The sequence below is a fragment of the Oryx dammah genome, unplaced genomic scaffold (assembly GCF_014754425.2).
Source record: "Oryx dammah isolate SB20612 unplaced genomic scaffold, SCBI_Odam_1.1 HiC_scaffold_24, whole genome shotgun sequence".
Taxonomy (NCBI): domain Eukaryota; kingdom Metazoa; phylum Chordata; class Mammalia; order Artiodactyla; family Bovidae; genus Oryx; species Oryx dammah.
Genome location: NW_024070208.1, coordinates 33,594,699 through 33,618,743, shown reverse-complemented (window position 1 = coordinate 33,618,743; position 24,045 = coordinate 33,594,699). Strand labels below are relative to the sequence as shown.

Here is a 24,045-nt window from a genome sequence, read left to right as displayed (position 1 = left end):
CATGCACACCTGGGAACACACTCCCACCGAGGGACACACACACACACACACACAGAGGGACATGGGGGAACACACGTGCACACCTGGGAACACACTCCCACACAGGGACACACACACACACGGGGACATGGGGGAACACACGTGCACACCTGGGAACACACTCCCACACAGGGACACACACACACACAGGGACATGGGGGAACACACGTGCATACCTGGGAACATACTCCCACACAGGGACACATGCACACCTGGGAATACACTCCCACCAAGGGACACACACACACACACACACACACACACACACACACACGGGGACGTGGGGGAACACACGTGCACACCTGGGAATACACTCCTACACAACGATACACGCACACGCACAGCCTGGCTGATTGAAGCCCGTGTCTTTCACGTGGTGGCGTGCTGGGCCTTTGTTGCTGTCTGACAGGTGCTCCTGCCCTCCAGCCCTGGCTCCTCCTGGGTGTGGGTCATGCCCAACTCTTGCCATGCTTTGCTGCTGGGGGCTCACTCTTATGGCTTCTTCTCTACTGTCAGCATCTATAGAAAAGCTGGTTTATATTAAAATAGAATTGCTTTTAAATTCCCCTTTTGAGCGTGCGAATGTGGAGTCAGAGTGACTCTACAGAGCCAATGGTCTGCATCACTTTTGCACATGCTGGTGGGGTCACACAGTGTCTCCCGGCGGTAAGCCCCCTGCTGGCTCATCACCAGCAGCCTCACTGAGAGACCCTGGGCTGTCTTGCAGGCTTGCGGACTCTGTGTGTGGCTTACGCCGACCTCACTGAGCGGGATTACGAGGAGTGGCTCAAAGTCTACCAGGAAGCCAGCACCATCCTGAAGGACCGCACTCAGCGGCTGGAGGAGTGCTATGAGATCATCGAGAAGGTAACTGCACATGGCAGGGTTGTTATCGCCCAGTGACACCCAGCAGGCAGACAGTGTGTGAGCAGGACTCCTTTTGCTCTATCTGCACAGTGATGCTCTCTGTCTTATGAGTGTCTTAACTCACCATTAGCTTTTTTTTTTTTTCTCACTAGGAAATTACAATTTATTGAACAAAAAAATTGGTAGCCTGATAACTTACTTTATGACATATCACCCTTATGTAACAGTTACCTGGTTATTTGAAACTTTTCATAAAATGAGTTCATTAAATCAATGAGGTACATCAGTGAAGAAAGATACACTTTGGAAAAACACAAAACCAAGTAAAAAGTCATCATTAGTTTTTAATCATTTCTCTGCTTTAAGAAACCATCAGTTTTTATGGGGTACTGGAAAGGTCCAGCCACCCTCTGCCAAGCATTCGTGTCTTAAGTATCAGGACAAAAACAGCATCGATGACGTTCTGGGCTGGCCTGTGATGAGGCTTAATGACATTAGTTGACCCTATTGAGTTTCCTGGGCCGATAGAATGCCTAGGCTGGTTGGACATCTTACCTACCGTTGTCACACTTAACTATCCCAACACGGTTTGAGCTCTGCCTTTGCTGCTCCACGTTGCTGGTGTGGGTTTTGTTCTTATTCCAGTTTCTCCCAAGATGTGAATTAGCTTTCTACAGGCTGATCCCCTGAAATCTGGAAGCCGGATTTCAACCTTTTGTTTCATGTCAGCAACTGTTGGTCCGTCTGTTTTCCAGTTTCAGTAGCTTCAAAGTCATTGCTTGCTTGCTTTTCTCATTCCTTTTGCCTTTTGCCCCCCTTGTTTGTCATTTTAGTGAAATTTGGGTGCAGATGGAGCTGAATTCACGTGTCCATTTACCCTGATTCTCTGAAGATTCCGATATTTACTTTGTGAATCATAAAGCAATGAAATAGATGAAGTAGCCATGTGGCCCTATGCTAGCGGTGGGCACTCAGGACATCGTTGGCTTGCTGGTCATTGAATAATTTCTTCTCAGGTGTTAGCTGGACCACTGTCCTTTGCTTGTCAATGAAGTGAGAGGGAGGGCTCAGTCCTGTTAGTGTCCCCAGGGTGACTTGCCCAAGTGCTCTGCTGCTGAACAGTCTCCATCTCATGATGCCTGGGTACCCAGAAGTAGACGATGAGTGCTGGCCTGCGTGTGTGTGTGGGGAGCGGGGGCTCTAGCCTTGTGGATGGTTTGGAAATGCCACACGTGTCTGTCATTAATTATCTGCAAACAAAGGTTTCATGCAGAGGAAGTAAGGCAATTACTTCAGAACTTTTGACCGCCTTTCCTTTGTGAGGAGTTTTGTCACTCATGCCACTCACATGTTTCCACATCTTTAACTGAAGTTGTTTTTCAATCCAGAATCTACTGCTCCTTGGAGCCACCGCCATAGAAGATCGACTTCAGGCAGGCGTGCCGGAAACCATAGCAACTCTGCTAAAGGCTGAGATTAAAATATGGGTGTTGACAGGCGACAAACAAGAAACTGCTATTAATATAGGTAATTCATTAAAATAATAATTTCCTGATGCTGATTCTTGTCTTGTGTTTTTAAAGTCTTGTAGAAGTGTCCATGGGCTCCTCAGACACACTGACAGATAGTGTTTTATAGAACTCTTCATTCACAAGGTTGAGAAAAGTTTACTGAAACCAAATGAACATGCTCTTTATGAGCATTATCTGCCTGTTATAAACATTAAAACTATGACACCTTCCTGAAAAGCAATTGGACACACTTATAGGGCTTCCCTAGTGGTTCAGCAGCAAAATATCCACCTGCAATGTAGGAGACACAGGAGAGGCTGGTTCGATCCCTGGGTTGGGAAGATCCCCTGGAGTAGGAAATGGCAACCCACTCTAGTATCCTTGCCTGGAAAACCCCATGGACAGAGGAGCCTGGTAGGCTACAGTCCATGGATTAAAGAGTCAGACAGGACTGAGTGACTGAGTATGCATTCATAAAACCTAGAGAATTCAAGAGTTGATGAGAGCTTGATTTTCTTATTACTTTTTTCATAAAAATTTAGTCTCAGAGACTAAGCATATTTTCATTAAGTTTAAATATGCATTACTACTTTATATAGTTATAGCCATTTTAATGATTTCTACCAATTGATATGTTTTTCTAAGAGGCTTGCATCTTTTCCTTCCCTGTATGAGTTGATAACCTCTTTGGTTTCTAAGTATTGCAGAAATGAAAATTGAAGAAAGGGAATTTAAGTCCAAATGACTTGATGAGTGTTGCTGAAGATGGCTTTATTTCTTGTTTATGGCTGAGTAGTATTCCATTCGGAGAAGGAAATGGCAACCCACTCCAGTGTTCTTGCCTGGAGAATCCCAGGGACAGGGGAGCCTGGTGGGCTGCCATCTCTGGGGTCGCACAGAGTCAGACACGACTGAAGCGACTTAGCAGCAGCAGCAGCAGTATTCCACTGTGTATATGCCACTGAATTTGGCCTTGGAATGCAGAATAAAGCAGGGCAAAGACTAATAGAGTTTTGCCAAGAGGACTCATTGGTAATAGCAAACACCCTCTTCCAACAACACAAGAGAAGACTCTATACATGGACATCACCAGATGGTCAACACCAAAATCAGACTGATTATATTCTTTGCAGCCAAAGGTGGAGAAGCTCTATACAGTCAGCAAAAACAAGACTGGGAGCTGACTGTGGCTCAGATCATGAACTCCTTATTACCAAATTCAGACTCAAATTGAAGAAAGTAGGGAAAACCGCTAGACCATTCAGGTATGACCTAAATCAAATCCCTATGATTATACAGTGGAAGTGAGAAATAGATTTAAGGGCCTAGATCTGATAGATAGAGTGCCTGATGAACTATGGCATGAGGTTCGTGACATTGTACAGGAGACAGGGATCAAGACTATACCCATGGAAAAGAAATGCAAAAAAGCAAAATGGCTGTCTGGGGAGCCTTACAAATAGCTGTGAAAAGAAGAGAGGCAAAAAGCAAGGGAGAAAAGGAAAGATATAAGCATCTGAATGCAGAGTTCCAGAGAACAGCAAGAAGAGATAAGAAAGCCTTCTTCAGCGATAATGCAAAGAAATAGGGGAAAATAACAGAATGGGAAAGACTAGAGATCTCTTCAAGAAAATTAGAGATATGAAGGGAACATTTCATGCAAAGGTGGGCTCAATAAAAGACAGAAATGGTCTGGACCTAACAGAAGCAGAAGATATTAAGAAGAGGTGGCAAGAATACACAGAAGAACTGTACAAAAAAGATCTTCACGACCCAGATAATCACGATGGTGTGATCACTCATCTAGAGCCAGACATCCTGGAATGTGAAGTCAAGTGGGCCTTGGAAAGCATCGCTACGAACAAAGCTAGTGGAGGTGATGGAATTCCAGTTGAGCTGTTTCAAATCCTGAAAGATGATGCTGTGAAAGTGCTGTACTCAATATGCCAGCAAATTTGGAAAACTCAGCAGTGGCCACAGGACTGGAAAAGGTCAGTTTTCATTGCAGTCCCAAAGAAAGGCAATGCCAAAGAATGCTCAAACTACCACACAATTGCACTCATCTCACATGCTAGTAAAGTAATGCTCAAAATTCTCCAAGCCAGGCTTCAGCAATACGTGAACCATGAACTTCCTGATGTTCAAGCTGGTTTTAGAAAAGGCAGAGGAACCAGAGATCAAATTGCCAACATCCGCTGGATCATGGAAAAAGCAAGAGAGTTCCAGAAAAACATCTATTTATGCTTTATTGACTATGCCAAAGCCTTTGACTGTGTGGATCACAATAAACTGTGGAAAATTCTGAAAGAGATGGGAATACCAGACCACCTGACCTGCCTCTTGAGAAATCTGTATGCAGGTCAGGAAACAGCAGTTAGAACTGGACATGGAACAACAGACTGGTTCCAAATAGGAAAAGGAGTACATCAAGGCTGTATATTGTCACCCTGCTTATTTAACTTATATGCAGAGTACATCATGAGAAATGCTGGACTGGAAGAAACACAAGCTGGAATCAAGATTGCTGGAGAAATTGCGGGAGAAATATCAATAACCTCAGATATGCAGATGACACCACTCTTATGGCAGAAAGTGAAGAGGAACTCAAAAGCCTCTTGATGAAAGTGAAAGAGGAGAGTGAAAAAGTTGGCCTAAAGCTCAACATTCAGAAAACAAAGATCATGGCATCCAGTCCCATCACTTCATGGGAAATAGATGGGGAAACAGTGGAAACAGTGGCAGACTTTATTTTTGGGGGCTCCAAAATCACTGCAGATGGTGATTGCAGCCATGAAATTAAAAGACACTTACTCCTTGGAAGAAAAGTTATGACAAACCTAGATAGCATATTCAAAAGCAGAGACATTACTTTGCCGACTAAGGTCTGTCTAGTCAAGGCTATGGTTTTTCCTGTGGTCATGTATGGATGTGAGAGTTGGACTGTGAAGAAGGCTGAGCACTGAAGAATTGAGGCTTTTGAACTGTGATGTTGGAGAAGACTCTTGAGAGTCCCTTGGACTGCAAGGAGATCCAACCAGTCCATTCTGAAGGAGATCAGCCCTGGGATTTCTTTGGAAGGAATGATGCTAAAGCTGAAACTCCAGTACTTTGGCCACCTCATGCGCAGAGTTGACTCATTGGAAAAGGCTCTGATGCTGGGAGGGATTGGGGGCAAGAGGAGAAGGGGATGACTGAGGATGAGATGGCTGGATGGCATCACTGACTCGATGGACGTGAGTCTGAGTGAACTTCGGGAGTTGGTGATGGACAGGGAGGCCTGGCGTGCTGCGATTCATGGGGTTGCAAAAAGTCGGACACGACTGAGCGACTAAACTGAACTGAACTGAACTGAAGGGTATCAGTTGAGCCTGCAGAGGATGCAATGTAGACGTCTAGGCTTGATGTTGGACTTGTCCACATCAGACCACAGGCAACAGCTGTGAGCAGCCTGAGGTCATGCTCCAGATCGAGGACAATTATCAGCCTCTGTTCTAGTCCCATGTTCTTCAAACCTTCTGTGATATGAGCTGTTATCCATCTGTCTCCCACTATATGGACTGGATATTTTGTACATTTGAGTTTGTCCTATGTGTATGTTAGGGTACCCAGAAGGTACTTGGGAAGCAGATCAAGTGTCTAGCAGTTCTCCTTCTAGCTGGAGTAAGGAGAAGAGTCCTGAGAGCCAATTTTTCTGTGCTGGGGGGTTTCTCTACCCTGTCTTCAGTCTTTACACGTCAGCAGTTTTAGAGCCTTGGGAGCTGGAGACATCAGAGTCTACAAGGTCTCACTCTACTTAATGACCAAGCTAGTTATTGCTGGGTCTCGGGGCCATGAATCCTGGTGCAGGATGCATTTTAAACAGATTCACACAGCTTTCCCAAACACCCTTCTCCAAAATTTGACTTAGAAAACCCTAGAGAAGGTACTTTATTTCATGCATTCTAAGACACACATTGTTTTCATATTTCACTGCTTCCAAAGTTGGAATGTCTTACGACTGTTGACTCTTATGGTTTTTAACTGGCAACGTTTCCCTTTAGAGGTGACATTTGGTGTTTGGTGCTATTGGCTGTCTGTAGTATTTGCTCTATCTTTTGTCATTTATCTACCACCTGTCCACCCATCTGTCTGAGTTTGAAAATTTATTTGAAGCATTCCTTTTAGTTTATACCTTGAAAATAAATACATGTAGTCAAATTAAATTCCAGGATATTTGTCTCGTATGAGCTTATGAATATTAGGTAGACACAGTCATCCCACGTGTGACTTTGAGGTCCTTTGGAACTGGCACAAGGCCAGGACTCTGCAGTGCTGTGCTTGAAACACACTAATGAGCTGTGTTTCCGGGAACTGGCAATTCTCTTTTTTAGCCTAAAAATTTAGCATCAGCCATTCTAAAGTGAAATTTCAGCTGTAGCCTTTGTGAATCATGTAGTTGTCATTTCCTATTATGGCTGGATGAAGCATCTATTACGTAGTAAGAAAGTAGATGTGAGGTTTTCAGAGTCTAGAATTTTCTTTTAATGGAGGTAGCATAAGTGAGAACAAACTCCGAATGCATATTCCATTTTAAAATCATCATGCTGGGAACAGCTTTCATTGTGAACCGTCTGAGCTGGAATTCAGACATCTCCCCACCCCCGACATTTTGGTGTCATTTCATACCTTGAAACCACTTCTGTAGTCTTTTGCAAGTTTAATTTCTGAAACCATGAACGTGGACTTGCCCACTGGCAGGAAGATGAGTCTGGTTGTTGGGCGGTGCTGGGGGCGCTAGGCCCTGGCCCCAGTGACGCTCGCAGAAGAGTCAGGCGCGTGGTTTCTTGATGACCTGCAGCTCCGTAGTTGCCAGCTGCTCCTCTGTAGACTGGGGAGTTTAGATTCCCATCCTGGGGCCTGAGTGATCATGAGACCAACTCAGGAATGAGATAGATGAGAAAGTACCAGTCATGCAGTGTGGATGCTGAGCATAGCTGGCGTTCATAGTAGTTACTCAGTGAATGTGCGCATGGCGGTTGGCGTATGATGGCTAAGTCCTTTCTGTAAGTCTTACATCCCCTTTGAGATCGACGTTATCCCCTTTCAAAGATGGAACTGAGGCACAGAGATACCAGGTCACCTCGCCTGGGCCACATCTAGCCTGAGAGTCTGAGCGTGTGAGCCTGACATGTGACAGTCACTTCCCAGAAGGACAGATGTGCGTCAGAAAGACCAAGGGAGTGCTCGCTTCAGCAGCACGTATGCTAAGACTGGAACAATACAGAGGAGATTAGCATGGCTCCCGTGCAAGGATGACACGCAAATTCATGACACGTTCCATGGTTTTTATATACGGCATCTAGAAAAAATGGTACTGAAGAATTTATTTACAGGGCAACAGTGGAGAAACAGGCATAGGGAATAGACTTATGGACATAGGGAGAGGGGAGGAGAGGATGAGATGTGTGGAAAGAGTAACGTGGAAACTTACCATATGTAAAATAGACAGCCTGCGGGAATTTGCTGCATGGCTGAGGAAACTCAAACAGGGTTTCTGCATCAACCTAGAGGGGTAGGATGATGGGAGGGAGTTTCAAAAGGGAGGGGATATATGTATACCTATGGCTGATTCATGTTGAGATTTGATAGAAAACAGCAAAATTCTGTAAAGCAATTATCCTTCAATAAAAAAATTAATTAAAAAAAAAGAAAGACCAAGGGAGGCTCTGTGGGTGAGATGGGTTTAAAACTTGAACCTCAAGAATTTGTTTCAGACAAAGAATGAGCATAGCACAGGTCAACGATGGCAGGGTTTGCAGGGGACGTGGTGAGGTATGGTTGAAGCCTTTCTGAGAGGCATCTGAGGATCTGGTGAGAAGGGTGCCTGGGTGTGGTTCTGTGGACAAGCCTTCAACATTCTGGTTCTCTGATGGGGAAGGATTCTTGAGCCTTGACCCAGTCTGGAGGAGATTGAGTTCCATCTGTTATCATCTGTTTTTGACGTCTGGAGCTATGTTCCGTACGCTCACACTCGAACACTGAGTGACCAGATTCTACCTGATATCATTTAGAACCAACAGCACACTTGTTGAGGATTTGGAGCCAAGGTGAATCCCACTGTCGGGTAGTTTGGTGGATCTCAGGTATATGGTTAGTAGGAATCAGTCATTCCTAACCCTTCCAGAGGGCTTCCCAGGTGGCGTAGTGGTAAAGAACCCACCTGCCAGTGCAGGAGATGTAAGAGACACGGGTTCAATCCCTGGGTCGGGAAGATCCCGTGGAGAAGGAAATGGCAACCCACTCCAGTGTTCTTGCCTGGAGAATCCGATGGACGGAGGAGCCTGTGGGCTATAGTCCATAGCGCCACTAAGAGTTGGACATGTCTGAAGCGACTTAGCATGAACACGAACCTTCAAAAGTGTCTCCGAAGAAATCTGGGTTGAGCTATCTTGGACAATATATGCTTACCTCAAAAAAAAAGACACTGATAGTTCCAAGAGGTTTGTTTTGGTCATATTTTCTATTGTGAATATGATTTTATTAAAGCCAGGTCCAGCTCTAAGTACCATAGATGCTGTAATATTTTGATTTCTTTGATTCTACTCAGGTAGCAGAAAGACTCAGCACTTTTGTGGTGCACTGTTAACTTCAGCCCTAGTAAAGAGTGAGATCCCAGAGGTCCCTTCCTCAGTCATTTTACGGTCGTCTTGTTAGATTGTGAGATTAAAGAAATAGACCTCAATTTACAAGAGTAGATTGACATTTCATACCTGGCTCTTCTCCAAGAGTTGATCTCATTTTATCCAAAAACATTAGAAGTCAAGCACAGCAAACTTGGATTGACATAATTTAATTTGCCACATTAGCTAAGTCACATTTAACTGTGTTAAATTTCCATGGTCTGTCTAGAGCAAGTGTTCTGTGTGATAATTCTTTAAGCAAAACCTTGCTTCGTTTTCCAAATTAAAAAAAACAACAACCGGTTTCTTTTCAGAAGCCTTGAGTTCTGTGTATTTAAATTCATGAACGTGTCAGTGGTTTTATTTATTACCCTCTCCCTGCAATGGATAGAAAAATACTTTGAGCTTTTCCATAATATCTTTATGCGGCTTCAGTTGTCAAGTGGCATTTGACTTAAATTGCAAAATGTAAAATCAAGCGGCAGGCGACGGCTTAAAGATTACAGCTTGCTTCTGCAGCTGTTGTTCATATCAAAAACTACCAGCAAATCCTTTTGCGTGAGTTATACTAAATTTGTAACAGTCTCTATTGTGTAGAGTTGCTGGAAGTTTCTGGGGCAAGGGAAGAAAAATGATTAAAGTTTCAATATCCCTGTTTGTCAATGAAAATAAAATGTAGATTCCCTTCTATACTTCACCTAAGAATTTATAGGAAGGAAGAATACATTCGTAAAATTTTGGGGAAAGAAAATTCAATTATTTCTATCCTGCTCTGTAGCACTTTTAATGGCATCCTGGGAAACTCATTTCTACTCATCACTATTGTTAAAATACAGACTTGAACAAGTTTGGAAATGCATAGAAACTTGTGCTGTGTTTCCTCCTCTTTTTTTTTTTCCTCTCCCCCTCTTAGAGGTTTAACAGGTGTTTGCTTGTGTGGTCCTGTGATTTTTGACTTAGTTGTTTTCACTTAAAAATATTAATAATATGTGGCGGTTGTAACCAGCAAAATAGTCTCATTCCCTTGAGATAACTGTTATTAACTGCCTGGACTAGGTACTCTTGATGCTATTCTTAAAAATATTACAACTGGAGAAAAAGCCATAGTTTTATGCTAGAAAATTTGTGTTCTGAGGTGGCTGCTAAATATTCTTGTCAAATGACCATCATTAGTGAAGAATACACTTCATACATTCCAAAATAAACAAAAATATTTATCATCCCCCCCCCCAAAACAAACACCCCCAGGTTTTTCTCATCTTAATTTTAGTCTGTCTTGAGTTCTATTTTGTGCCTGTTAGTAGTGCTTCCTGGGGATGAGAAGAGAGCCTGCCGGGTAGAATCAAGCACCTACTCACAGTAGGTCTGTGACTTGTCCATCAGTTAAATGCCTGTCGTCTTTCCTAGTAAATACAGCATCTGTGGGAAGGGCTACTTTGGCTCTTCTGTGGAGGACAGCCCTGGCTGCTGTTGCCCAGGGAACAGCATGGGTTAAGGCCCTTCATGTCATGGTCACCTGCGTCCTTGCATGAAGGGTGATGTCCTTCATGCTGATGACTTGTTCCCCATTTCTCTGGTCATGGTCCATTATTGCTGTAAGGGCCACTTTTCTAGGTGGGAGGACTCTCTTCTTGCCTTGTCTCAATGAGATCAATTGAGTAGGGGTTGGTGGGGAATGCATGTTGTTGCCAGCTCTCTCGAGCAGGGTGATTTGAGAGAAAGCCCAGGGCCCCTATAAACACCCTGGGACTTGGGGTTGGCTGGGCCCACATCCTCCTCTTTCCTAGAGCCTGGGGATTTGAAGGGGAGGAGTCAGAAGAGGCTCTCAAAGTCTAAGTAGGAAAGAGCTTCATAGAAATATGTTCACCTTCTGGGAGGAAAAGTGGGAGAATACCTAGCTTAAATTAACCTACAGAGGAGAGGTACCATTGTTTAAAATGCAATGGGATTTGTTAAGAATTAGCACTGAGATACTCTTATTCCAAACCCATTTTAAAACTCATGTAATTTTTGAAATGGGATTGCTTTGAGCTTTCACAGGAAAAGTAACTCTCTCTGTGTATCATAGGATTCCTTAGAAACCTGCTGTGAGAATTGAAGTAAAAGTGCAAGTGTTAGTTGCTCAATCATGTTTGACTCTTTGCAACCCCATGGACTGTAGCCTGCCCAGGCTCCTCTGTCCATAGGATTTTCCAGGCACGAATACTGGAGAGGGGTGCCATCCCTTTCTCCAGGGGATCTTCCCACCCCAGGGATCGAACCCGGGTCTCCTGCATTAGCAGGCAGATTCTTTGCCGTCTGAGCCACCAGGAAAGTCCCAAGCAGGTGAGGGACTTAATGTCACAGTAGGCACATTTCTGGTGATTGAGGAGCACTTTTGGGTTCCATTTGTCTCCTAAAGTGTTTGCTGTTGTTCTAGAGAACCCAGGGCTCATCCTATTGTTCTACAAGGATAACAAGGATAAGGGAAAATCCACAGAAAACTGACAAGTGTTTATTGATATCTCAGTTATTAGTTATGGAGACCTTCGTGAGCACTGTTGTTAAAGCTGTCTGCAAGGGTCAAGCTCTACTCGATTCCTCTGTGTGAGCCCATCGGCTTAACACGGCCATCAGTCAGGTGCAGGAGGGAGACTGAGTTCAGGTGACTCTGAACATAGTGCGTCCTGGCGAGGATGGACATTCACGTATCTTGTTCTTTCCCTCACTCTAGGTTATTCTTGCCGGTTGGTGTCACAGAACATGGCCCTTATCCTACTGAAGGAGGATTCTTTGGACGTAAGTAGCTTTTCAAAAGTTATATTTGATATAACCTTTTGTTTATTTCTACTATGGCCGATAAGCAGTGTTTATTTATTTTCCTGAAAAGTGACTATGAAACTACTTGTTGTGTTTTCTGTTTTTGTTTATGAATGGATGGCATAAAATCATATCTTTAAACATCAAAATAGTAAGTTCAGGACATTGCTTGTTGAGCTTCATGATGATGCTTTGTTTTCCTCACCTAGAGTTGTACATTTATAATGGAATAGCCTTAGTCTGGTTTGACTTCCTGTTAGGATCTCCATAAAGGAGTGACAGTCAGCTCAAGTGTTGCTTGCTATGAAGACTTGCAGGATTTCCTTTCTAGTTTCAAGTGTCAGGAGTTGTCTCTGTGTATATGACAGTTGGTTACACAGGCTCAGGGAGAGTGGAAGAGACCCCTGTTTGCCCTCTCATGGCCTAAAGCCACTGGTAAGATCCTGGCTGGGAGCTGATTTGAGGGTCACCAGTGGTCTGCTTGGCAGTTTGATAAGATACCAGGAGCTCAACAGTGAGGTTCCATTTGTAGGTCACTTAACAAGCTTGTTCCGGCAGGCACCCGTGGCTATGCTTACTGTCAGTGCGTATGTAAATGCCAGCGCTCAGAGCAGGTGTTAGGGTTAGTTACTCTTGTAATGGGGGGAGGTGTACTACCTGCAAACTGGGGGTGTGAATCCTCCTGTCAAGGCCAGGATGTGGTGTACCCGTTGAGGATTCCAGGGGCGGGAGTCAGGGGGTGTCTGTACCTCTGAAGCCCCTCGTCAGTTGATGCGGGTGGTCTCTGCTTTTCCTCCCTGGGGTGTGGCGCTGGGTGAACCACGAGAGGTAAGAGGTGTTGCTGATCGCTCTTCTGTTTGGATGAGCATTTTCTTTTCAGTCTTTCAATATGAGAGCAGTCTTAAACGCATGACTTAAGAACATGTTGAAGAAAAAGAATCCCTGGGCAGATAAAAACCCAAGCTTACTGTATAAGTAGGAACAGGAGTATTCTTTCTTAGAGATGAGCTGTCTGCTCTCATTGGGGAAATTCTTAAGTTACCACTGTCTCCTTCTCCCAGTGTAACCATCTACTTCTTCCACTTAAATTCGAATCATAGACCTCATGGAAGATGTTTTAGTTCATGTGAGCTTACTCATTTGACCTGGACATTATTTTTTTGAGGTACTCTTTTCCCTTTATTACCCAGAACTTAAATTTTCAGTGTAAAATAAAGCTATATATATATATAGGAACTAACAGTGCTATAGGTCAATTATATTTCAAAAGCAAACTCATAGAGAAAGATAAGATTTGTGGGTACCAGAAGTGAGCCATATATATATATATGGCTTCCCTGGTGGCTCAGATGGTAAAGCATCTGCCTACAATGCGGAAGACCAGGGTTCAATCCCTGGGTAGGGAAGATCCCCTGGAGAAGGAAATGGCAACCCACTCCAGTATTCTTGCCTGGAAAATTCCATGGACTGAAGAGCCTGGTAGGTTACGGTTCATGGGGTTGCAAAAGAGTTGGACACAGCTGAGTAACTTCACTTCACTATATATATATATATAAAGAGAAAATTTCCTGTAAGGGGTTAATGAGAAGTGAAAATGTTTTTCTCTGCTGTCCATGGCAATAGTCACTTGCCATAAGTGGTTATTAATTACTTGAAATGTAACCAGCTTGATTAAAGAACTATCAATTTCAAGTAATTTAAATGACCACATGTGGCCAGTGGCTGCTGTACTGGAAGACACAGTGTAGGTCATTTTCAGTCCATTTGTGCAGGGGTCAGCAATTTCTGGCCATTGCTCCAAACCTAAGCTTACCACTTGTTTTTTTTCTCTCTCAGTTTTTTTGAGACATAACTGACATACAGCACTGTACATGTTGGGCTTCCCTGGTGGCACAGACAATAAAGAATCTGCCTGCAATGCACGAGACCTGAGTTCAATCCCTGGGTCAGGAAGATTCCCCAGGGAAGGGGATGGCTACCGACTCCAGCATTCTTGCCTAGAGAATTCCACGGACAGAGGAGCCTGGCAGGCTACAGTCCATGGGGTTGCAAAGAGTCAGGCGTGACCAATAACACCCATTTAAGGTGTTCAATAAAATGACTTACCTGCATTATGAAATGATGACCACAATACACTGAGTGAATGTCATCTCCTAGATACAAAATTAAATAGAAAAAATATTTCTTGTGATGAGGACTCTTAGGATTTACTCTTAACAGCTTTCATATATAACTTACAGCAGTTAATAAATAAATTATATTTATCATGTTGTACATTCCATCCCTGGTGCTTATTTTCTTTACAGCTGGAAGTTTGTAGCTTCTGACCATCTTCCTATACTTCCCCCTCCCCAGTCCCTCACTTCTGGTACCCACAAATCTTATCTTTCTCTATGAGTTTGCTTTTGAAATATAATTGACCTATAGCACTGTTAGTTCCTGTTACACAACATAGGGATTTGACCACCTGTTTTTGTAAATAAAGTTTTATTGGAAGATAGTCACTTACATATTGTCAATGGTAAAGGTAAATAATTGCAAAACAGAACAATTCGTCCATGAACCCTCACCTGTTTGCTGTCTGCTCCCTCCCTGATGAGAAGGAAACTGACTCCATTCTAGTTCCACTGTGTGCTATTGCTGTATCTTCTAAAACAATGTTTTTTGAAATGTTAAGAAGCAGTAAGAGAGAAGTAGAATCTTTGGCTAATTTGGGGGGAGATCCAGAGTTATAAATAATTAAGTACGTTTCCCTACCACAAGTTTTGTGCTATCTTTAATATGCTTATCACACTGTGAGTCAGGCAGAGGGTGATATAGAATATTTTGTTAACCAAACTTATTTAAACCACTGAGGTGGTTTTTTTTTTTTTTGATAAGTAACTCTGTGATAGCAATTCAGTTCAGTTCAGTCGCTCAGTCGTGTCCGACTCTTTGCGACCCCATGAATCGCAGCACGCCAGGCCTCCCTGTTCATCACCATCTCCTGGAGTTCACTCAGACTCAGGTCCATCGAGTCCGTGATGCCATCCAGCCATCTCATCCTCGGTCGTCCCCTTCTCCTCCTGCCCCGAATCCCTCCCAGCATGAGTCTTTTCCAGTGAGTCAACTCTTCTCATGAGGTGGCCAAAGTACTAGAGTTTCAGCTTTAGCATCAATGATAGCAATACAGGTTTAGAAATGCTGATTTTAAAAATATAGAGATTTCCTCTTTACAGATGTGATAAAGTAAAAGCAAATAAAAAAGGATACTCAGAGGAAGAAAACAGAAAAACACATATTTAACTTCAGAATTTATGTGAAATCAACAGATACTTGAGTGTTCTTAGTAGGCTGTGCCGATTGCTAGAATTGCAGATGTAGCAATAAATGACAGTGTATTCTCTACTCTCAGGTTTCTATTTTAGCTGAGAAAATAGCCATATAGTATTGACTTAATTAAGCTTTTTTTGTGCCAGTTGCCACAAAGGAGAAATGTAAGGTAAGATGCTGAGTACAAATAGTTAGTGGGGTTCATGAGCTTTCTTGGCAAAGGATGAGATGGTAAATATTTTAGGCTCTAGGTCACAGCTGCTCTTTTCTCCCCCTTTAATGAGAAAGCAGCTGTAGATAGTATACATACAGGTCACACATACACAGATGTGAGCGTGTCCCATTCGCATACACACATCTGTCTCTTTGTACTCATGTTCTTAACACATTACTGACCAGGGGATTTTATAGACTCTAACACCAGTGGCCATAATATCTTTCCAGTCAATAATGTATTAAGTATTTTCCAAAAGTGACTGTACGAGTCAAAAAGGAAGTCTTCATGATATTTCAGAGAATTGGTCATCATTTGGCTTGTTCTGTGAATCCAAGGCTCCGAACCAACAAATCAGTGATTTTAAAAAAAGTTCATTATAAAACTTCCCTGGTGGCTCAGCTGGTAAAGAATCTGCTGGTAATGCGGGAGACCTGGGTTCGATCCCTGGATTGAGAAGATCCTCTGGAGAAGGAAAAGGCTACCCACTCCAGTATTCTGGCCTGAATAATTCCATGAACTACAGTCCATGGGGTCGCAAAGAGTCAGACACGACTGAGGGACTTTCACACTCGTAAAAATCTGTACTCTTGGAAATTTAAAAACCACTCATAAATAATTCAAGAGTCAGAGAGGAAATCACATTGGAAATTAGAAAATATTTAGAATGATTGAAAAATACTTTGCATCAAAATCTGTGGGATTTGAATTTCCCAGAGAGAGAAATTTGTACCCTCACTGCTTATCGTATAAAAGAGGAAATACTTAAAAGTAGTAAGCTATTCATACAATTTAAGATGTTAGCAAAAGAGCAAGATAAGATCAACAAAACTGAAAGTGGATTCTTCAAAAAGACTAATGAGATTAACACACACAAAGCTGGTCAGGGAAAAAAAATGTTAGGAATGAGAAAAGAGAAATAACTTCAGGTAGAGAGAGCAGTGATTAGAATAATATGAATGACTCTGTGTAAATAAATTTGAGGCTTAGATGAAATGGGTAATTACCTAGGAAAAACATAAAACTTCAGACTCCAGGAAATAGGAACCTGAATAACCCTGCAACCGTTAAAGGAATAGTCTCATGACTTCTGATTTTTCCTCCAAAGAGAATACATTATACTCTAGTTTTGTCAAGAATTAAAAGAACAAACAGTTGCAATTTTATAAAAAGTCTTCCAAAAAAATACCCAAAAGAGTCAATACTTTTCAGTGTAGGTTGATGTTTAAAGTAACCTTTGAATCAAAAGCAATAGGGGTAGAATGATAAAGAAAAATTGCAGGTCAGTCTCAACTGTGAACGGAGAGGTAACATTCTTTGATAAAAGATCAACAAACCAAATCCAATAATATAAAAGAAATCAGACATATGATATAGTTGGGTTTAATTCCAAGGCTGTAAGCATGTGTTTTCTTGAGAAAAATCTGCTGTTAATATACTTTGCCTCATTAACAGATAGAAATAATACAGTCATCCAATTGGATGTAGAAAAAAACTTAGTATTTATCTTTAGCCAACAACAGCAACAAACTTTAAATCCTGGAGTAAGAGTGCACTTAACTTGATAAGGTGCATCTACTGAAATCCTATGTCAAATAACCATATCATTCATGGTCAATGATGGACTCGTTGTCTCTAAAGTAGAGAGACAGCATGTTCCCACCAGGAGTCCCTTTTATTGCTAGATGTCCTGTTATTGCCTAGATGTCCTGGGTTGCTAGATGACTTTTTAAAGAAACAGAATATTACAGATGATTGAAGCTTCATTAGTTCTCCTTTATCCATGGTCTAAAACCTTTGGGTTCCTTTGCCATCCACGTGTGTATCTATAAGCTATGTCAAACCTGGTTTTGAAGCTTTAATTTTGAGATCGTATTTTATGTATCTCTGTGCAGTTTGCTTTTTTCACCCGTGTTTTTGACATTGACTCATGCTGATCAGTCTAGTTCTAGCTCATTGCTGAACAGCATTGAAAACTTGGTGGTAGACGTTTCGGATTGAGCTTCCGTTTTTGTGTTGTGGTGAGTGCTGCTGAGACCGTTGCACGTGTGTGATCTCTGTGCCCCTGCCCCGAGAAACAAGTCCAGCTGCTCAGTGTGCACACCCTCTGTGTCACTGGTGACCTTCTTTCTCTCTGGGGTGGTTCCACCACACACTCCTCCTCCAAGAGTGTGTACAGGTTTCCATGACTACAAACCCCATTTCTGCGGATGCTCCATCCGTAATACAATAGGCACAAAAAGATGTCAGTTTCCCATTATCTTTGCCGAAGGCTGACAGTCACCTCTTAGTGGGTCTTTTTCATACTGCTTCCTGACTGCTTGGGAAAAGTTTTCAGAGTGCTCCTCCACTCTGATTTCTCTTAAGAACTTCTGGGGCCTGTGTGATGAATTATGTTCAGTGTGTGGAACATCATTCTCAAGGATTGTGGACTCCCCCTCCTGCCCTCCGTAGCTTTTTGGTGATCTTTTTTTTTTTTTTTTTCCCTTTGTGGGTAAATGGTTTCTAAAGCAGTCCTTTTCCCCCAGATAAATGAATACGAATCCTTCTTTGTTTCCATTCTTCAGTGACCACTTAATAAACCCGAAATTTTAAGAGCAGTATTCGGTATAGCTTTCCTCATCAGATTCTTCGAGTCCCTGAAGTTACCTGTTGGGGATCCAGAAAGAAAGTGATACTTCTAGTCTGTCCCCACCTCTGGAACATTTATTTTCTGTTTTTGAATCACAAGTTGTAGGAATCACTCTTGGTTCCTTTAAAAAAAAATTAGCAAATCTGATAGATTGAATTAGATTGTAGGGGACAAATTGCTGTGGCCAACCAAGCACATATGGCTCCTATTGAAGGTAATCATAGTAACCCTTTGACACGTGTGGCAGCTGCTGCCAGTCTCCAGCCAGGATCTAGGCTTAGAGGACGGTGCACATGTAATTTAAGCAGTAACCTCGAGATTAAATATGTCATTGACAATGATTTTGCAGAATAAAGCTGAAGCCTGCTGTATCTTGAAAAGGAAATTATTTCAGACATATAAATAGCTTACTGTACAGTTTAATTATAGTCTTAGTAGTAGACAAGGCTCAACTGATGAATCTCCACAAGGAGATTCATATAGCACTGAAAATCTTGCTGCATTTGCATGGAAATAGCAAAAGCTATGATGCCGAGTGGAATGTAAAACCAGTTTCAATTAATTTTGCAGTTAATTTTTTGACTGTAATTATATGGAGAGTTATTATTCCATGACCATGTACAGTTTCTTTATCATTGTCTAATAGATTAATTTGAAGGTCTTTTCCTTGTTATTTATGTGGCATTTGCAGTATTTAGATATTAGGTTTTAGTTTTAGAAGTTGATTGTTTTTATATATTATTCTTTTTTGACTGCACCTTGTGGCTTGTGGGATCTTAATTCCCTGACCAGGGATTGAACCTGGGCCTCAGCAGTGAAAGCAAGTCCTAACCACTGGACCACCAGGAAATTCCCTTTATATCTTTATTTAAATTCTGGGATTTTATGTTCCATTGAATCTGAATTATAAGCACTTTTCAATATTTCAGTTCTTTCCATTGAGAATTTACAGACTAGTTTTGTAAGTGGGTGTTTATTTGAAGGGTTTGGCCAAATAGAATTGAAAACTGGTTTATCTGACAAAAACTCTCAAGTTGGGTGCTGAGACAAGGACAAGATATTTGCTTGCCAACCTGATTCTTTGTTGGTGTTACCTCAACTTTGTTGTTTATTGTGATTTTCTCTATGAATTTCTTGAATTTATTTTTGTTAGAATCATGCAATTTACTGAATTACTTATATTTTCCCATGTTTTTTCTTCATTACTTTATTTTAAAAAGTGAGTGTGATCTGGTGAGAAGATTTTAAGAAACACCCCTCTCCCTTCACTCTTAGCTTCTGTGACCTTCCCCTCATAAACCTTATTATCTAGGTTTAAAATACACAATGGATAAAGAAAGGAGTGGATTTCTAACTGTTTTGCAAAATAGCACTTGGTGGTGTGATGCATGTTTGTGTTTAAAATTCAACCGTTTCTACCCATGTAGCCTACCGAAACCCTCTGCCTCATGACACATTACTTTTATTAGTTAATTTATGTGTTTCTATGTTTTATATTATGAATTTAAACAATACAGAAATCAATTACTGGTCTGGGAATTACGTGCAAGTGTCCAGCATGTAAGTATGCCATATTCATGAAAGCAGGTTGAGAATCCAGGGCTTGTTGCCTGTCCTGTAGAAAATGTGTAGGAACTGAAAGACGGTATGAGCTTGGATGGACATTTGGGTGGCAGTGGGAAAGGCGATTCCTTTTTGAACTTTAGAACTGAAGCTATTTCTAGTTTCTAGTTGTGGTAGGTGTAAGCTTAACCAGCTCTCCTGCTGAAAATAAGTAAGGCTGTTGAATTAATATTTTTATAAGTGTTGAAGAGAAGACAGGTGAGGAATTCTCAGATAAAACTGAAGGAAGAACTGAAGCCTTGTCCTGAAGGCCTTCATGGCCATAGCCTAGGGATCTGAGTGAGCGGGGCGAACCTGGCTTCCTGTGGGCTTGACACCTGTGTTCTTCGCACCTATCAGGTGCAGAGTACTCACAGAACTAGGGCTGAGAAGTTGAAGTTTGTATTTTGTACAGAAAGAAAGTGGCCTTGGGTGGAAGACCCAAGTTGCACAATAGACTGAAAAGCAAAGAAAGTGTAAAATGTGCAATAAAACCTAGATTAATCCTGAATGTATTCAGTAATACCTGGGGATATAGTATCAATTTGAAATATAACATGATGATAGCCTACAAGTTGAAGAGTGGGAAATAGATATTATTTGGAAACCCTCATGTTGTTTGGAAATAGTTTTCAAGCAGAAATTGCTTTATGGTTGATAGAACTCTTATGACTTAACAGCTTTTTCCTCCCTTTTAAATAGAATAATGGAACCAAATGTTCCAAGCAGACACTGTGAATCCTATTGCTTGGTACCTGTCATCAAGGGGGAAAGTTGGAAATCAGTAAACCAATGAAGACATTACTTTTTATTGAAGTACAGTTAATTCACAAAGCCATGTTAGTTTCTGCTGTGCATCAAAGTGATCAGTTACATATATATATATATTCCTTTTTATATTCTTTTCCTTTATAGTTTATTATGAGATATTGAATACAGTCCCTTGTGCTATGTAGTAGGACCTTGTCATTTATCTCTTTTATATATAGTAGCTTGTGTCTGTTAATCCCAACCTCCTAATTTATCCCTCCCCTGCCTTTCCCCTTTGGTAACCATGTTTGTTTTCTATGTCTATGAGTCTGGTTCTGTTTTGTCATATGAGCTCATTTGTATCATATTTTAGATCCTACATATAAGTGATATCATATGGTATTTGTCTTTCTCTGACTCCCTTTCATATGATACTCTCTAGGCCCATCCATGCAAATGGCATTATTTCATTCTTTTTAATGACTGATTTATATTTTATTGTATATATGCACCACATCTTTGTTATCCATTCAGCTATCAATGAACATGTATGTTGCTTCCATGTCTTGGCTCCAATGATGACATTTTAATTTTATTTCAGTAAAATTGTATGAAACTGTAGAGGGAAAAGAAACCTAAACAAATGAAAGAATCCTCAAGAAATGTATGATCATTATGATGGGGAGCTGGTTTGAGGGAGTTAAGGTGAGGGTTGAGCTGTGTCCCTGTGGAAGGATTATCGGTGTTGCTGTCTGGCCTCTGTTTTATTGCTCCTCTTGCTGTGTTCGTGTGACTGGTCCCAGCGTCCTCCACTCTAGGCTCAGCATCCCCAGGGAAGGTGTCTTATCCTACTTACTCTATGTCTGCTCTCTTCTCCACTTCACAAGAAGGTACCTTGAGATGCATCAAGAAATATTTACTTAATAATCAGGAGAGATGCTCTCAATATAATTTGTTTTGTGCATTATTAAGTATAAAAACTGCTTATGTGTCAAATATCAGATTTCTTAGTCCCTGGGCTGAGTGTTGGTGGAGACACTGGATGACAAATTAACCATTAGACTCAATTAGAGCTAGGCTAAATCTGTTTACTTCGCTATTTTTATTTTCCACAAACTGTTCTGCTACTTGGTGCTACTTGCCATTGTCTTGGATTTTTGAAATTAGTATGTTTAACTCCTAAAGTATTATCTTGGGCTGATAATGCTTATAAATGTTGATCTTGGAAATTCTTTTTTTTTTTTTTTTTGATCTTGGAAATTCTTGAGGGATTTTGCAGAACAGAGAGATCAGTTTCTTTCCCTTAAGTATAATTGTCTTAGGTTTTATTTAATACACTTTCATTTTTTACCAAAATCTAATTCACATACAGTTAAATTCACCATCATGCATTCTTATTTCTGTATTATGAGACATACTGGAACATGGAGTTTTATTTTTGTTTCAAAGTTTTGAGACAATAATGGAGGAATTCTTTCTTTAAGTAAGCTCATACATTTTGTTTTAAATTGCATTCATGTGGAAAATACTTACCATAAATTTAGTTCATGGGACAAAATATATTTTCTGTTCGCCCTTTCTATGGGAACTCCATTAGGTCATTTCTGATTCTGAATTTGTATCAAAATCTACATAATGGCAATGAATAAATGATGTAAAATACTTATTCAAATAAAAGATTGAATTCTAGAGAAAAAAATAAACAAAAAACCTTACTGTGTAATCTGTATTCTTCCTACAGAGAGTCATTATGGACAGAGATCTTCATAGTTTTTTGGGTCAGACCCCAAAGTCCATTTTTTTTTTAATCATTCCAGCTAATGTTGATATTTATCAAATCCAGTCCTGATATATGTGAGGAAATTTGGGGGTGAGTGGCAGGTGCAATTGCTTATATAACAGTGGGTTTCCCCTTGAGGAATTTGAAGATCTGTTTCTTTTGAAGTATTGATTGTCAAAATTAGAAATCATAGAGAACAAGTTTGTACTGAATCCAGAGAAAATTTACCCCAAAGTTTGTCTTTAAAATCCACAGTGGGCTTTGAATTTTGTCCTGTGGACATGATTCAATTATACCTTGACCCTGTGTTATTTTTATAAATCAAGATGTTCAGGGAATGTATGTGGCAAGAGTGAGGTGTGTAAGTGGAACTAAGCAGATTTTGGGCAGCTGGCCTGTTTAGTGCCTAATGAAGAGAAAAGAAACCAAAAGAACCAGTGACATAAGCAGTCTCGTGAAGGGTGATGATGAGTAGAAGCCAGGAGGGAGGGTGTCACAAAAGACTGGGAGTGCTGATGAAAGAGAAAGACAAATACCACATGATGTCCTTAAATGCAGAATCTGAGACATGACACAGATGAACCTATCCGTGAAACAAACAGAATCATGGGCATTAGAGAAGAGGCTTGTGGTTGCCAAGGAGCAGGGGAAGCAGGGGAGGGAAGGATTGGGCGTTTGGGGTTAGCAGACGCAAGCTATTACATATAAGATGGATAAACAACAAGGTCCTACTGTAGAGCACAGGAACTATATTCAATATCCTGTGATAAACCACAATGGAAAAGAGCATGAAAAAATGCATATATGTGTATAACTGAATCCCTTTGCTGTACAGCCGAAAGGAGCACACTTTTGTAAATCAACTATACTTCAATAAAAGTTTTTTAAAAGTGGTAATGTTCAGGTATAAAATGATTATATTTTGAAACCCAGAAAAGCCATGAATCTTGTCCTGCCCCCCTGACCCTTCTCCCCGCTCCCATACTTTAGAAAAGGGTGAAATAATCTGAAACAAATGTTTATAGGAGTTCCTATGGGTCATTACAGACCTAAGTCATCATGTAAGAGAAAAATGGATTTGCCCAGATTTTCTCATTTAAACATTTGTGTGTAAATCTGTTAGAGGTATTCTCGATTAAATGTGTTTGCTATAAATTATGAGCCACTGAAGTTTAAAGACTATATTGTAATATGCATCCTTCAGCCCCCAGATTAAACTTGAACATGAAAGGCTAGGACGATGATGTTTTTTAAAGATTCTTCTCAGTATCAATTCAGATGATGAAACAGATTCCCCCCACCCCCGGCTTTTTTTTTTTCAAGGAAAGATATGAAGAGGCCAATATAAAAATCCTATAAATTCACTAAATGTATTTTTTGCATATATGTGTGTGTGTGTATTTTTCATTTTCTGATGCTGTCATTAGGACCAGTTTCTCTTTCTTTGCTTCCGGTTTATAACCATCATGGACTTGGGACACTGGAGGAGTTTATCTTCATGGAAACAAAACTGCTCTAACTTTTCAGTTGTTATAGAAAACTTCCCCAAAATATAATCCCCCCCAATCCATCCCCCCCATCTTATTCCCTACAATTCTGAATTGGTCTACTGAACAAACCCTGCCTGTAACATCCTCAGCATCCAGCATGCTGCCTTACATTATTGTGGGTACTCAATATACCGAAAGAATGAATTTCTCACATTGTTCCTGATTTTCACTCCTGAGATACTCAGCCTAATCTGCTCTTGTGGATGATCATTTCTTCCTGGCTTATCTTGTTTCCTTCATGCCTGCATCTCTCAGATCTGGGTTTCCATGTCCTCATCTTAGGGAGCTTATTTTGCTCTGTTGCTGACTCAGTGGAGGCTTTGCCTTGTT

General features: G+C 41.1%; 1 protein-coding gene and 1 non-coding gene across 2 annotated transcripts in view; both read left to right on the top strand.

Moving 5' to 3' along the window:
• Positions 1-24,045, top strand: part of LOC120882942 (phospholipid-transporting ATPase IB) — a 401,559-nt gene that overhangs the window by 73,015 nt on the left and 304,499 nt on the right. The window contains exons 21-23 of the mRNA XM_040266775.1: positions 767-906; positions 2,295-2,433; positions 11,790-11,854. Coding sequence (XP_040122709.1) covers positions 767-906; positions 2,295-2,433; positions 11,790-11,854 — 344 coding nt within the window. The remainder of the gene's footprint in view (positions 1-766; positions 907-2,294; positions 2,434-11,789; positions 11,855-24,045) is intronic.
• Positions 7,637-7,743, top strand: LOC120883417. Its single transcript, XR_005725776.1, has one exon. It is a non-coding gene; the product is annotated as a U6 spliceosomal RNA (small nuclear RNA).